Source organism: Linderina pennispora (assembly GCF_002104995.1).
Source record: "Linderina pennispora strain ATCC 12442 chromosome Unknown DL89scaffold_209, whole genome shotgun sequence".
Classification (NCBI taxonomy): Eukaryota; Fungi; Kickxellomycota; class Kickxellomycetes; order Kickxellales; family Kickxellaceae; genus Linderina; species Linderina pennispora.
This window is the reverse complement of record NW_024468457.1, coordinates 492-15,980: the sequence shown is the minus strand read 5'-3', so window position 1 is coordinate 15,980 and position 15,489 is coordinate 492. Positions and strand designations below refer to the sequence as shown.

General features: G+C 54.9%; 2 protein-coding genes across 2 annotated transcripts; one reads left to right on the top strand and one right to left on the bottom strand.

Annotated features, from left to right (window-relative positions):
• Positions 1-30: 30 nt before the first annotated feature.
• Positions 31-359, top strand: DL89DRAFT_298485 (uncharacterized protein; the record flags this gene model as incomplete). Its single annotated transcript, XM_040890791.1, has 2 exons — positions 31-203; positions 257-359. Coding segments are annotated over 2 exons (276 nt in total), but the record flags the coding sequence as incomplete, so codon positions are not given.
• A 14,334-nt stretch (positions 360-14,693) lies between these two features.
• DL89DRAFT_273413 (uncharacterized protein) lies at positions 14,694-15,265 on the bottom strand (the record flags this gene model as incomplete). Its single annotated transcript, XM_040889063.1, has 1 exon — positions 14,694-15,265. A coding segment is annotated over exon 1 (313 nt), but the record flags the coding sequence as incomplete, so codon positions are not given.
• Positions 15,266-15,489: the final 224 nt, after the last annotated feature.

The following is a 15,489-nucleotide window of genomic DNA, read 5'->3' as shown; positions in this document are numbered from 1 at the left end:
CGAATCTATGTCTGCGGGCTGGTGTTCAAGTGGGTCGAGAGCCTGGGTCTGGAGAAGGTCGAGGAGCTGCGCGAGGAGCGGGCCAAGCTCGTCTATGACACTATTGATTCGCACCCAGAGTTCTTCAAGGGCCCGGTCGACAAGCAGTATCGCAGCCGCATGAACATTGTGTTTAATCTGCCGACCAAGGAGCTGGAGGCGCAGTTTGTCGCTGAGGCGGCCCAGGAGAACATGATCCAGCTCAAAGGCACCGCAGCGTCGGCGGAATCCGCGTGTCGCTCTACAACGCCATGACCATCGAGGGCGCACAGGCCGTTGTCCAGTTCATGCTGTCATTTTATGAGCAGAATCGCCAGTAAATAAACTTTTTTATTCGCTATACTCAAACGGTTGCCTGGCGGATCAGTGTGATGTTGTCGCCCTTGAGCATTACCCGGCCCAGCGGCTTTCTGGTGTCCTTCTTGGTGTGCAATTCCTCGGCGTCATCGAGCACAACATTCATGAACTCGTCAAGCCCAGAATGCGGCCCTCGAGCCGCAGCGTCTTCTGCTCAAACAGCCAGATCTGGACGCGCTCCTTGGTCTGCAGAACTTGAAAATGACGTTGATGGGGTTGACCATCACCTTCTGGACTCTGGTCGACATGGTTGGAATGTTTCTGAGATATTTGTTTGCGGAGGAAATGTAATCGGAATGGGCTGGAGATATGTGTAGTAATCAGCAAAGAACGCAAATTCCCATTCCGTAAAGGCGGATGCACGGACGACAAAAAGAGAGCAGAGGGAATGCGAGGGGATGGAGACGATACGGAGACGAATGCAAAAAATAACGTGCGAACGGAATATGCGCTCTGAACACTTTTACTGCACGTCATCTCCCCGTTATGGCAAAATGACCAGTAGAGGGGAAAAGGGCGGGGTGGCAGAAAAGAGGGCTTGCCGACTGGCCCATTCTACCCCTCCCCCTTCCCTACGCCTGCGTAATGCAGCGTCCAGGTTGCAACCGCCGTATGCGAGAGAAGAATAATGCGTGGCTGTAAAGGCTGCGAATTTTCGCCAGCTGTTCCTCTCTCCTCTCTCTCCTCTCTCACTGCACTTTTTTCTATTTTCTAGAGCTGAATTTCCTCTTTTCATACCCTCCTCCATTCTTGGAAATGTCGACAAAACGAACGCCGTCGTCGGGCAATATTCCTATAGCCGGAATGAGCAGCGTCGGCATGACCGCGTCGTCGTCCTCGTCGTCCTTCACAGAAGCGCCGTGCAACCCCAGCCAGCAGCCACCACCATTCCACCAGGCTGAAAGCATGAACATGACGCCCGTTCATGACAAACGCAAACTACCGCATTATCTCGCCGTCGGTCAAAGACGACACCAAAGCGCCGAGTGTGATGCCAGGGCTCCCTGCGTGGATGTCGCCCACATCAGTGTCTCGCACGTATTTCCCTGCCACGCTGGCGAAAGACGTAGAGGCAGAGGAGGACATGGGCATGTGCGGCGGGTACGATGGCGTGGTGGACGGACAGGGATTGCGTACCGAGTATGACGTGTTGCCTTACGAGATCCACGCATGGTCGAGCCATTCGGCCAATTTCCTGCCACATAACATTCAAGTGGATCGACCGCACGACCAGGCGTCGAGGTGGTCGACCAATGCCAACAACCACCGGCAATACATCACGCTGCGACTCGAGCATCCAGCGCTTGTCAGTAAGTAGGCCACATGAGATTGTCACTTTGTTCTAGCAGCAGGCGATTTGTACTGCATTTGTATGTGCGCATGGCTGAATGACGGTCGCTTGTGCGCTCTGTTGCAGTGGATATTCTCTTGGATGCGAGGGGAGATTGCCCTCTCCGTTGTGCGTTCTCTTGCTAATCGTTCATATCACGTCTGCACGCTCTCCGGGCACGGGGGCGAGCCTCTGCTCTTGGACTCTTCTAGGATCGATAAAATTCGGCAAGTTCCACAAGAGTAAGTGCATGCACAGCGAAACGTAGGAGGAAGCGCTGAGCAGGCGACATGTGTGTTGATATCTCCCCTTTCCGTAGCCCATGTATGCAACCTCAAAGAGTTCAAGGTCTTTGGCGGCATGAACCAGGACACCATGACCGAGCTGCTCTACAGCGGACTACGCAACGACAACGAGCCCGAGACAATATCGGTCAAGCAGAGGCTTAGTGGACATGTAAGTAGCCTGGCCCCACTGCTCTCTCCAAGGCAGCATTGCCCGCATGCAGCACAACTGCTAAACAGAAAAACGCAAATAGTACATTCCGTGCCAGTACATCAAGATCCAGCCGCTGCTAGCACACGACCAAAAGTTCAACTTCAGTGTTTGGTACGTGGAGTTGCGCGGAACCATGGATCCTCAGATTATGCAGCCCATCATCCGCGACTTTGAGCAGCTAAAGGAGCGTGAGGTGGTCAGATCGTGCCTCAAGTTCTTCCGCGAACGCAACTACACCGACGCCTTCAAGGCCCTGCAGCAGCAGTCAAACGTGCAGTTTGAGACTCCGCTTCTGACACAGCTGCACGAGGCCCTGGTTGACAAAGCCGACTATGATCGTGCTGAGCAGCTTCTCCAGCGCGCTGAGCAGTCAGGCATCTTTGGCACCTGCATTGCCAAGATTCCGTACCAGGCCAAGTGGGGTACGGCCGCAGATCCGGAGCTGTACCCATGCCCATCGCCGCGCGGCGGCCACCAGATGTGCGTGGACTCCGAGAACCGCGAAGCATATCTGTACGGCGGGTGGGATGGCGCCAACAACATGGGCGATCTGTGGGTGTTCAAGATGGACACAGGCCGGTGGACGTGCATCAGCAGCAACACGCGGGACAATGGCGGACCTGGCCCATGCTCGTGCCACTCGATGTGCTTTGACAGCGTCACAAAGTGCCTCTACATCATGGGGCGCTACGTCGAGCACGAGCACCGAGCCAACATCGGCCTGGAAAACGACCTGTACTGCTATGACACAATCCGTGACGAGTGGCTGATGCTGTCGGAGAACACGGAGGTCCTTGGCGGGCCCAAGCTGGTGTTTGATGCGCAGATGGTGTTCGATCCGCGCTTCTCGAGCATCTACGTGTACGGCGGTAAGGTCCTGCAGCCAAACAACAGCGACACTGACTATGTGTATAGCGGACTGTACAAGTTTGATCTGCGCCGGCATGCCTGGACCATGCTCAAACCCGACGCCCACATGCATGACAAGGACCAGCATGTGCGTGGCCGGTACTTCCACTCGATGACGATTGACCCGCAGCTGCAGCGCCTGTATGTCGTGTCCAGCAAGCGCGACGTGGCGACGCCCGGCGATCTGTTCATCTACGATATTGCCAGCAACACGTTCTACGAACGCACTCAGGACCTGATGGCCACATGGGGCACGAGGCAGCCAGCAACGCAGCAGCGGTACCTCGCCGAACACCCGCACTATACCACGGGCATGGAGCCGCAGCGTACGGCGCTGATGGCGCCCGAGGCCAGCGAGATCCACCCGCACCACGTCCACCTGGTGCAGGACGGCCGCTCGGTCATGACCACTCTGGACACTGAGCGCCAGGAGCTCTACGTGATGGCGTCGGTGCAAAACGAGAGCAGCAGTGCGCTGCCCTTGCAGTCGATGATGTCGATGCGCAGCCGCGACGTCATGGGGACAGCGGAGCTGCATGCTGCCCAGGGCGCCTATGCGTCGTACTCGTCGGGCGCCGGCTTCCTGCCATGCTCCAGCATCATGGACTCGGGCGTGCGGTACACTGTGTCCCCGACAATGTCGACCATGCGCCCCAAATCTAGCCGCAGAGATAACCAGCGCAAGGCTGTCGAGGAGTGCGTCCTGATGGTCGTGCTATGCTACCATATCCCTACAGAGACGTGGACAGAGGTGTACCATTCGGCACGCAGCCCTGCAGCACTCGGAATGGCTCCCGGGTCATACCCGTCAGCACGGTTTGCCCAAGACTGGGTATATGACCGGCAGACACGCAAGCACTTTATGTTTGGCGGCAACCCGAACTGGCCAACCAACAAGAGCGCCCGCTTCAACGATACATGGGAGATGAGCATGATGAGACCCAGCCCCAGGACATCCTGCGCCGTGCCCTCTACCTGGTACGCCAGCGTCGCTACCTTGACATGTGTGCAGGCTTGGCAAGCCAGCGCCAGCCCAACTGTGTGGACGAGATCAAGGCGTCGGCCATCCCAAGCCCGAATCTGATGGACGAGAAGCCAGAGTCAATCCCTGGCCTTGGAATGACCGTTTCTGGTCCGCCCGCTGCATCGACGTCAAAGGGAGGCACAGCCCAGGCGCTGGCATATCTGCAGCAGTGCGTTTCGCCGCTGGTAAACCACTCGGATCCCAGCGAGAGTCACTCATTCCGCGCACTGAGCACGGCGCTGTTCCAGATCTCAGCGAACCAGAGTGTGGTCAAGCCGGCGCCCTCACACGAGCTGCTGCGCAAAGAAAGGGCCGATGTCTACAATGCACTGCTGTTCTACTTCCCAGAGAGTGGGCGGCAGCCAGACTCGCAGCTAGATGAGCTGGTCCCGATGGTCCTAGACTGAAGCCCCTTATAGCCATAATTTAAAAAAAAAAGACTGCTCTACCTTTTATTAAGAACTCTCTACATCCTCATCCACAGAATCAACATCAACGTCATCGTCTTCATGGTCTACTGGCTCCCGTGCGACGCTGGTATCGCCAATAAATGGAATCAATGTGCCAGTGCGCCTGCAGTAGCTGTCATACTGCGGACCAAAAAACACTCTCAGCGTGTGCTCCTCATACCTTGTCCTCCGCAAAAAGAAGTACCCGAGCACTGCTGCAAACCCAATTACCGATACCGGGTTCTTCAGCATAATCTGCAGTCCGACCGCCCACAAGAAGAACCCTACGTACGATGGGTGCCTCTCATACTTGTACACACCATGTGTAATCAGCTGGTGGTCAGATTCCTTCCGATTCGCAATATAGTGGTTGAAGCTCGATTTCGCTGTAACCATCGCCAGCGTACGCATTGCCTGGCCAAGCACTGCCATCACCAGACCAGCACAGGTCACCACACCTGGCGCCTTGCTCGACCCACACAAGTACGACTCGATGCAGTACTCTGCAATTGACACCAGCATCGCCTTGTAATAGTGGTTGCCCTCGTCGGGATTGAACATGAAGGACTCCATGGTGACGCGTGTCGGATTGTACATGGCCACGCTCAGGTACTCAAGCATGTGGTAGACAGCGGCCACGGCTATGTAGAGCCCGAGGACTCCAAAGTGCGTGAAGCCAAGCGTCATAGCGGCAGAGAGACCGAGACCGATCAAAATGCCGAGACCACAGGCTGTCAGTGCAATGTTGTGGGCAGAGTGAATTTCGTAGTCGAGCGAGACTACCGGCGTGTACCATTTGTCGGTGGTGTGCGGGCGACGCCGGAAGAGGCCAACTCGGGGCGTGAATGCTGCTGCCCGGGCATCGTCGTCTGCCATTGTGGAAAATTCAAAAGCGAAAAATGAGTGGGTGCACAGTAAACAAGCGCACCAGTTTGTAGAGAAAAAACACCTGCATCTGAAAGTTTGGGTAGGACCGCTTGGTTCCACATGTCATCAGTCTCGCTGTCTGGTCCGATCGCCATTGGGGGTTTGTGTTCTATTTCCCACTATGAAACTGTCACGAACAGCAGGTAAATAGAGCGTGCTCCCTCTTCTCTCGTCTTTTCGTTCTCCTTTGCTTTCCTCTCTTCCACCTTCCATTTTTCACGAACTACCTTATTGCCCTCACTCTCTTCCTCCCCCACCTCCTGTTTACCATGCGTGTCTCAATTTTCGCTCTGACCGCACTGCTGGGCAGTGCCGTCGCTCTGGACAAAATTGTGATCAAGGACAACAAGTTCTTCAACTCCGTGACCGGCGACGAGTTTTTCTTCAAGGGTCTGGCTTACCAGCCCGAGAACGGCGAGCCGGATCCCAACAACCGCGACCCGCTGGCCGACACGGTCGGATGCAAGCGCGACATTGAGTCCTTCAAGGACCTGGGCATCAACGCCATCCGCGTGTACCAAACCGACTACACCAAGAACCACGACGTGTGCATGGCTGCCCTAGAGAAGGCCGGCATCTACGTGGTTCTGGACGTGCCCGCCCCCAGCTACGCTATCAACCGGGCGTACCCGGAGTGGACGACCGATCTGTTCGCCAAGTTCCGCGCCAAGGTCGACAACTTTTCGGTCTACAAGAATGTGGCCGCGTACGTCATTGGCAACGAGGTCACTAATGACGATAAGACGACGCCGGCGGCTGCCTTTGTGAAGGCTGCGGCACGCGATATCAAGGCGTACCTGAAGAAGCAGAACATCACGACGCCGGTCGGCTATGCGTCGAACGACGAGCCCTCGATCCGTGACCAGCTGGCAGCCCACTTTGTGTGCAGTGAGGACAACTCCGAGAACGTCGACTTTTATGGCATGAACCTGTACAACTGGTGCGGCGACATGACGTTTGAGACGTCCGGGTACGAAGAGTTTGTCAAGCAGTACGCCAGCTACCCGGTCCCCGTGCTGCTGACCGAGTACGGCTGCAACGCTCAGCGCCCGCGCAAGTTCCCTGAGGTTGGATCCCTATATGGCAGCGACATGGACACTGTGTTCTCGGGCGGCTTCATGTACGAGTACTCAGAGGAGGCCAACAACTACGGCCTGGCATCGGTCACGTACGGCAAGACTGGTGTCGAAAAGACTGATGACTACGACAACTTCAAGAAGGCTCTGGCGGCAGTCTCCCCCAAGGGTGTCAAGATGAGCGAATACAAGCAGTCCTCGGCCAAGCGCCCCTCGTGCCCCAGCGTTACTGACACATGGCATGTCGCTCCCAAGATCCTGCCACCGACGCCCTCGTCTGCCAGCTGCCAGTGCATCTCTAGCTCGTTCTCGTGCGCGATCAAGGGCAACGTCACGGATTCGGATGCTGGCAAGGCGGGCGATCTGATCGGCAACGTGTGCAAGGACGTGTCGTGCTCGGAGATCCAAACGAACACCGCCAAGGGCGAGTACGGACACTACGCGTTCTGCGACGTCTCTGTGCGCGCATCGTACGCCGTTAACGCATACTATGAAGACAAGAAGCAGTGCAAGGCTGACGGATTTGATACGCAGACTGCCAAGCCGTCGTCGAAGGCGGACTCGTGTGCGGACAAGACCACCGACATCAACACGCCCAGCAACAACAACGGACGGGTGCCGACGGTCAATGACTCGGAGCTCGAGGATCTTGAGAGCGGCAGCTCATCTGGTCACCGCAGCTCGTCGGGCAGCTCGTCGGGTACCAGCGCTGCGGGATCTGTCTCCATGCTGGCTCTGGCGTCAACGCAGGTTGCTGTGGTGTTTGCCGCTGCCATGCTGATTTAAAGATACGGCAGTGGGATATTTTGTGTCTGGGACTGGATTTCCAGCAACCATTACAATGGCTTTGTTGAAATCGAACAATGTTTGAGAAAATAACCTGAAATCCCGCCACAGGCAGCCTGTGTCGTTGCGTGTGGCTGATGCAGTGCTTCTGCATATAGGTGCGCAGACTTATGCGCAGCACACGTCAATGAACACGGGGGTGTGGGGTCAATGGCCGTATGTCAATGCTCAATTCACCTCGGTTGCCTCCTTCACTCCACTGCTTCTGGCTGATCTCTTTATCGACCCAACGCATCTCTATCTCTCCGTCAGCTTTTTTTTGGTGGGGCCAGTAGCGAAGAATTTTCTCGCAAAGAGCCTCGGTCCACGGCGGGATTTCGATGCTGGCTTTCACTGACTCGGGGCTGCACCTTCCTTATTTGGGACGGTGTGAACAAAAAGAACCAGTGCGCCGAGTGTTCATGACACTGTTGTAAGATAAAGCAAACGGGCCAGCTCGATTCCGTATTCGTAGCTGTGCGTTCTCATGGACATCGACTAGTTGTTTGAGGTACTTGGTGGGCGTTGATGGAGGGCGTGCATGGCTAGCATCGGCAGCCTTACTCCTTGTTTGGTTAGACATCTAACCCCATTTGTCAGCTTGTAGAAGCGCGCGCGCCAGGTACGACTCGAAATGGCAAGGGCTATTTAAGCTATTTCCCGTCCCACGCCCGTCTGCCGATTCCTTCGTGTCCTACGCACACCTCAGGACGCTCTTCTTTCCTCATTTTATTTCCTATCCCTCCTTATGCACAGCTGCACAGACCCATCCACGCCATTACGCTGTCATCACTATTCTTAGCCAGTATTTGCCCTAGTATTGCTTTTACACACTACCCTTAATTCTAGACATCACGGACTATGTCTGAGCGCAAGTCCGACGCCAAACAGCCAGAAAATGAGAAGGAGCATTCCGGGGACGCTGCTCCAGGGTCGACGCCATTCGTCTCTCGCCACTCCAGCGATAGCTCCCTCCCCTCCCTGAGCCCGCGCCCATCCGAGGAGTCCTTGAGCAGCGTATCGTCAGACAGCATGCTGGAGACAATCAGCAGCAAACCGACGTACATGGACAGACCTGCGCCGATCGACCGGCACGCTGAGGCCCGCGTTGGTCCATTCGAGCGTGATTTGTCGCGGCTGGCAGCCCGCCTGCAGCCAGACCCTACAGCCACCAGCTCCGTGCAACGCACAGGACCTGGACGCGTGCAGCGGCCACTACAAATTCATCTGGATGTTGCGGCTGTCGAACATGACATCGACACGCCCACCAGCAGCGCGCCTGCTGGAGCAGACAACCCAGGTCTGCTGTCGCACTATCTGCAGCTTGCCGATATCGACCAGCAGCGCGAGCGGCTGGGCCAGAAGCACATGGAGCAGAAGCGGCGGATGCAGCATGGCACGAGCTCGCGGCGGCGGCGGATCCAGAAACTGCGCGACCAGCTACACGCCTCCAGCCTGTCACGTATCAGAAACAGATCGCATAGGCAGTCGGTGCAGCCTGACGCACAACCTAACGTCGCGAGCAGTGAGACATCGATGACAAAGCCAAATTTGGCCACAATGCCTGCTAAACCAGCGGCAGCATCACGCCATGCAAGCACAAGGGCTAGTGTGCTTGAGGAGCCCACAGATCCTGCAGAGTTCAACGAGAAGGTCACCTTTGCCAGCGAAAAAAAGGCGATCGACCAGACAAACACCAGCGGGTCGGTGCCAGCGAATAAGACACCGCCCGCCATGCGCGCGCCGTTCAATGCAGTCAACCTGACGCAGTTTCTGCCATATGCGCTGTCGACACCTGGCCTGCAATCACTGATCAACTCGCCAGTCATCTCACGCGCCAACAGCATTGACGACATGGGTGACTGGATGAGACGCCATGGACCCCTGCTGGACACGATTGCACCTACACCGACGTCTGTGACTCATGAAAAGGAGGCGGCCATTCTGGATGCCAAACGCAGGGCGCTGATGAAGGGAATCCAGAAGCTGCTGCTGCACCAGCGCCTGCTCTGCTTGCTGGCAGAGGCCATGATGCAGTATGGTGCGCCCCTGCACCACCTGGAAGATAATTTGCTGCGGATGGCACGGCATCTGTGCATCACTGCCACGTTCACAACCATTCCTGGGCTGGTCCTGATCTCGATCGAGGATACGGCGACGTCCACTACGGAGACCAAGATCATCCGCTGCCCGAACGGCTATGATATGCACCGACTCGAGTTAACCGACCGCGTGTTCAGGCGTGTAAGTCGCGATAAGATGACGGTTGAAGAAGCCCTGGGTGAGCTGGACCGCATCATGAGCGCACCACCCCTGTTCGCTTGGTACTGGCAGGTGCTTGACTGGGGACTAGCGTCGTGGTCCGTGTGCCTACTGGCTTTTAGTGGATCGTGGTGGGACTCGCTAGCAGCGCTAATCCTTGGCATCGTCATCGGGTGCCTGAATCTGGTTGCCGGTCGACTAAAGGGCTACACAAACCTGTTCGAGGTCTCGGTCAGCATTCTGTCTGGTTTTGTCGCTACAATCTTCCCTAGCCACCTATGCTTTGCCTCCGTCACACTATCCGCCACCGTGGTCCTGCTGCCCGGCCTGGTTCTTACTACGGGCGTCATCGAGCTGACAGCGCGCAACATGCACGCTGGCACGATCCGCGTATTCTACGCGCTAGTCTTGGCATTCATCATCGCATTTGGCATCGAGCTGGGCAACAACATATTTGTGGAGATTTTCTCGCGGCCAGGACGCGTTCCAGACATGAATACAGGCACCTGCAGCCCTGTCTCTCAGTGGTACTGGTGGCTAACCTTCCCTGTTTCAATCTGCAGCATCTGCCTCCTGATCAACGTGCATCCGCGCGACTGGCACGCGTGCGTCATTGTTGGCGGCGCCATGTTCGCCGTGTTCTGGTACTTAGTGATGCACCTGCAGCTGACGATTATCGGGCCGGTTGTTGCCGCGTTTGTGCTCGGCCTGGTGGCCAACCTGTGGAGTAAGCTGTTCAAGCACAATGCCTACGCAGTCATGCTACCTGGCATGATGATCCTCGTACCCGGGAGCGTTGGTGTGCGTGGCATCCTGTCCATGTTCACTGCTTCGGGATCGAGCACGCAGCTGGCGGTACAGATGATCCGCACGTCGCTGAGCATCATGACTGGGTTGTTTGCCAGCACATTTGTAGTCTACCCGCGTGGCAAGAAGCACTCGGCGCTGCTGACAGTCTGAGGACGAGTGATGATATCCATATTGCCATAGTATGTAATCATCTAAACGCGCATATATTTTCGAGATCATCAAAAGCTTTTGTCTCTGTAACCCACAGCATTTTTTGTCTATATATACCATTGCTTCTGAGAATGCCCAATTACCAAGTCGTGCGCTGTGCCGAGGACAAATGTGCTCGGTTCCAGACACAGCAGGAGAAGAAAGCCAAGAAATGGTCTTGCGTTGTGTGTGGCCTAAAGCAAAGCCTAAAACGTGTATACTTTGAGTCAACTGCGTCCAAGGACTGCCGTCCGATCGTCATGGAGATGAACATGAAGAGTGGACAAGCAAACCAAGTCAAGCAGCTAATGATGACATGTCTTCCATCGCTATCATCCAGTTCGCAAATGGTTCAGAGCCAGGAGCAGAATGCCAACGGCGATATCCCTCGATCCAAATGGAATCGGTATTTGGATGACGCGAACGAGCCTGATGATGTAGCGACCGATGATCAACAACTGGACAAATCCGGCCGTATCACGCTGGGACCAGCCCCTAGCAAGGAAGCGAAGAGTCGCAGGCCAACTGCGGCGAAAAAAACTGTTGATGTTTCCGGAGCCAGAACATCACTAACGGTGCGCAGTAAGCCATATGAGCGACCGGCGACACCTATCACAGCAAACACTTCACTTTCCGCGGCCCTGGCGAACCTCCGGCAAAACAAACAGCCTGTAGTGAGTACTCGTTCGACTGCTCAGACCTCGGTCCCTGCCCAGAGACCTGCTCCAGCCCAGCCCGCACCCAAGATCTCCCATGAGTCCTCACACTGGGACCAGTACATCTCAGAATCAGAATCCGATTCAAACTCCGAATAAAAAGCGTCTAATTCTTCTTTCCCTTCTTCGACTGTGCCTTGCTTACCCCATCCTTTGTGGTTAGGAACCCGCCGTCCTCCAATGCTTGCCGCGCAGCATTGTTTATAAGCTTGAACCGGTCAGGCCCCAGGTGCGTGCCACCAAACCATCGGGTAACGACAACCATGACATCCTCAGCTTCAAGCAGCTGCAGCAGATGCCCAAGTCTTTTCCCAGCAGCCGTCTCGCCGTCATCGTCGTTGTCTTGGCAGATCGAGCCGTTCTCCAGACGGATTCTGTATGCTAGAATATTGTGTGTTGCCTGCGCAATTCGCTTGTCTTCGAGCAGACGGTCGCGCACCATTACCACATCCTCGCTGCTGGTGACGCTAGCGACGTGCGCGACAAATACACTCTTCTTCATCTCCAGCGGCAGTCCCGTGTAGATATCTGGTCCTGCGTACTGGGATTTTGTGCTCATCTGTGCCATTTCGCCTGCCGTGCTGCCACCAAGATCAGGCTGAGGCGAATTCTTGGTTGCTTGATTGTCGGAAGGCAGGGGGATTGGATCTAGCGGATGTGGCCAGTGCGCCTCCAGGTATTCCGGCAGCCAGGATGCCCATGAAAACACCACAACATCCTTGCCCAGGTCTTCGTCCCAGATGCGCCGTAGCTCTGCCGCGACATCTTCACGCATGCCAGCGGTCAGCGACAGCTGCCGCTCTGGATACACATATCCAGGCTTTTTGTCTTTGGACTGGCTCCGTAGATCGTGTGATGCAAGCCATTCAAACACCGGCGGGTCCTCTGACGGATATGTTGCTGGTAAATGGAAGCGTATATCGGCCTGTGCCTCCAAAATGTCGAGAGGCACATAAAGTTCAAACGAGCTGTCGCCTGTGATTTCGCTTGTTTTGACTGCTTCATCGCCAAAAATTGCCACTAGAGCTAGGATCTCGTCCTGCTGTCGTTGCCGATTATCCTCAGTGTCTGCCATTGCGTCCTGTGGTTCGTAGTTGAATAGGTGTAAATAACAGAGAGGTGTAATCGGCTGTGAAACCCGCAGCTCTTGGGCATACCAAAAACCCCCCCTCAAATGATTGTAAGATGCAGTTACACATTGTTTTGGGCAATCGTCAGCCCACATTTCAGCAGGATACCTGTGGTCCTGAATTGTATCCTCATAGCCGAATCCCTACAAGCTATCGGAAGTAGTGCATAATGATGAAACCTACATCTCCCTCGCCGGTCAGCCATACCCGCTTTCTCCACCTCAGCACTTCTCTATCCACAAGCCAGCGCTCAGATGCTAACGAAAAGACAATATCCATTCCCTTAAATACGTACAATGACGGAGGTGGCGGTCCACAGCCACTGTCTCATGTGTACTTTAGTTTTCCGCAACTGAATGTCAGTTGAAAACGCTCACTTTACATTCCACACTAGTCTATCCAAGTCTTCTATTTATCCTGCTGCTATATTGATGCTGGACTTGAGTACCCCTCCAAGTGACTCTATCACAGAGCCACTGCCCATTGCGTCGCCCGAATATACTGATGAAATCAAGGAGAAAGCAGCCATTGACGAGAACGATCCCAGGCTCAGGTGGGCCTTTAGAAAGGTAGACGCAACGCTTCTATTTGTGCTATTCCTCAGCAACATGCTCAATTCGATGGACCGCGGAAACCTTGGGCTTTCCAAAGTCGTTGGTCTTGAGAAGGACACTGGGCTGTCTGGATCCGACTTCAACGTTGTCGCCAGCATTATGTACCCGACATACCTTCTACTAATGCTTCCAAGCAACCTGGCCCTGCGCAGGGTTGGAGCACGGCACTGGCTTTCTCTTCTCACTGTTCTGTGGGGCGTCATTAACATGTGCATGGCTTTCGCCAGAAACAAGACCGACCTGATTCTGTGTCGTCTGTTCCTTGGTGCCGCTGAGAGCGGTGCGACGCCGGGTGCCTTAATGCTGATCACGCTCTGGTACCCTCGCCAGATGGTTACATCGCGCATTAGTCTTTTCTACTCGGCATTCGCTACTGGGGCTGTCATCGGCGGGCCAATTGCAACCGGCATTGGCAAAATAACCAACACGCGCTTCAAGCGGTGGGAGTGGATTTTTTTCATCGAGGGACTGGTCACGGTTGGATACGGATTTATTATGTACCTCTTCTTGGCGGACTATCCTGACAAGAGCTGGATCCTAAAGCCAGAGGAGAAGGCGATAATCAGCCAGCGTATGGCACAGGACCAGGTCGAGGGCGGTAAGAAGGATATCAGCCGCAAACGTCTGCTCGACCATGCCCGCGATCCGCTCATTTACTCCCAGGCGCTCATTATGTTTTGCTCCAACTTTGGAATCAACACCATCTTGACATTTTCCTCGATTATTGTCAAGGAGATGGGCTTCACCGCCGGTGCGTCACAGGCTATTCAGGCAGCACCAGGAATCTGCGGTTTCGTCGGAATCCATCTTGCCCGTTTCTACCCAAAGTGGTTTGGTTCCCACTTTCGTAGTTCGCTTTTCTGCGCATTCTGGCTCATCGTTGCATCAGCTATTCTACTAAGCGTCACCAACAACCCAGCGCGGATTGTTGCTCTCTGCATGTTGTCGTTTGGCGGGTTTGGCGGCCACAGCATCGGTCCTGGGTGGATCATGAGCAACGTCGGTGGCCCAACGCGCGCTGCCATTTCAAGTGCGGTGGATATCATGTTTGGTGGTTTGGGCGGCCTTTGCACATCGTACATCTACCGCAACAAGGATGCACCGCGCTACCTGTTTGGGCACGGTATGAATATGTTTGCTGGCTGTCTCACGGTTGTCGTCTCCCTTGTTTCTCACTATATAATTTCTGTTCGTAACAGGCAGAAAGAAACAAACCCGCTCGATATATCTGGAATGCCGCAAGACGAGATCGACTATCTAGAGAATGACCACCCCGACTTCCGCTATGTGCATTAGGTGTTGCTCACATGTCATGCCGCTAGGGTGGTTCCGACTCACCCAAGGCGGATTGCTCACTGAGAGTGGCGCAGCTTTATCCAGGGCCGTACGCGGCTTAGATGAGGGCTCAGTATGCGCACTCGGCGCTTGCTTAAATACCCCTTGCTGGCTCCTAGCAGCAGGGATTCCTTCTGGTTTTTCCAATATATTTTTGTGAACGCTTACTTTTGGTTTTATCAGAACGATTATAATCATCACTAGGAGAACACGCTACCTAGTTTCCTCTTCCCTGACATTTGACCTAGGTCGTTTTAGGCATGCACCATATTATTGAAGTATATTTTGTGCGCTATGATGAGTGCTGACAGAAGAAAGGCACCTGGCCACCACACATATGCTATCCCTCCCAATACATTTGATCTTTGCCATTGCAGATTTACATACTTGCAGATATGTGTTATAGACGGCAGATGCAGTTGCGCACCAGCCAGGACAAATATCAAACAAAGTCTCACTTCTTGTTGCGGTGCGGCGCCAGAGCGTGCTTGATCTGCAGCCCAGTGATGGGCTTGGACGATGGCCTTGTCATACAGGATATCAGTGGCCTCGTCGTCATACGCGGCCATGGCAATGATCGGCGTATCGCGGTTCGCATTAAATGTGGACTTGATCATACGGGTAGCCTCATCGCCATCAACGATTGGCATGCCAACATCCATAAAGATGGCGCGGAACACAGTGCGCCCCATGGCACAGCGGATAGCTTCAGCACCATTGCGCACGACCACGCACTGCATATGTTGGCGGGCAAGCAGAATTTCCATGATCTTGCAGCACACTGGGTTGTCATCGGCTACAAGACAGATGCGGCTCTTCATGAACGGCACGCGTGGCTGATCCATAGCACTGGCTGACGAGTCTGTACGCTGACGGGTGCCTGCATCGGCACGCTTTGCTTGATTGTACTGATGGCCAGCGGGGCGGCAGTCGCACTGCTCATACTTAGGGTCTGGCCTGAGACAGGCGGGTCTGGACTGTCAGCGTCGATGACGACGA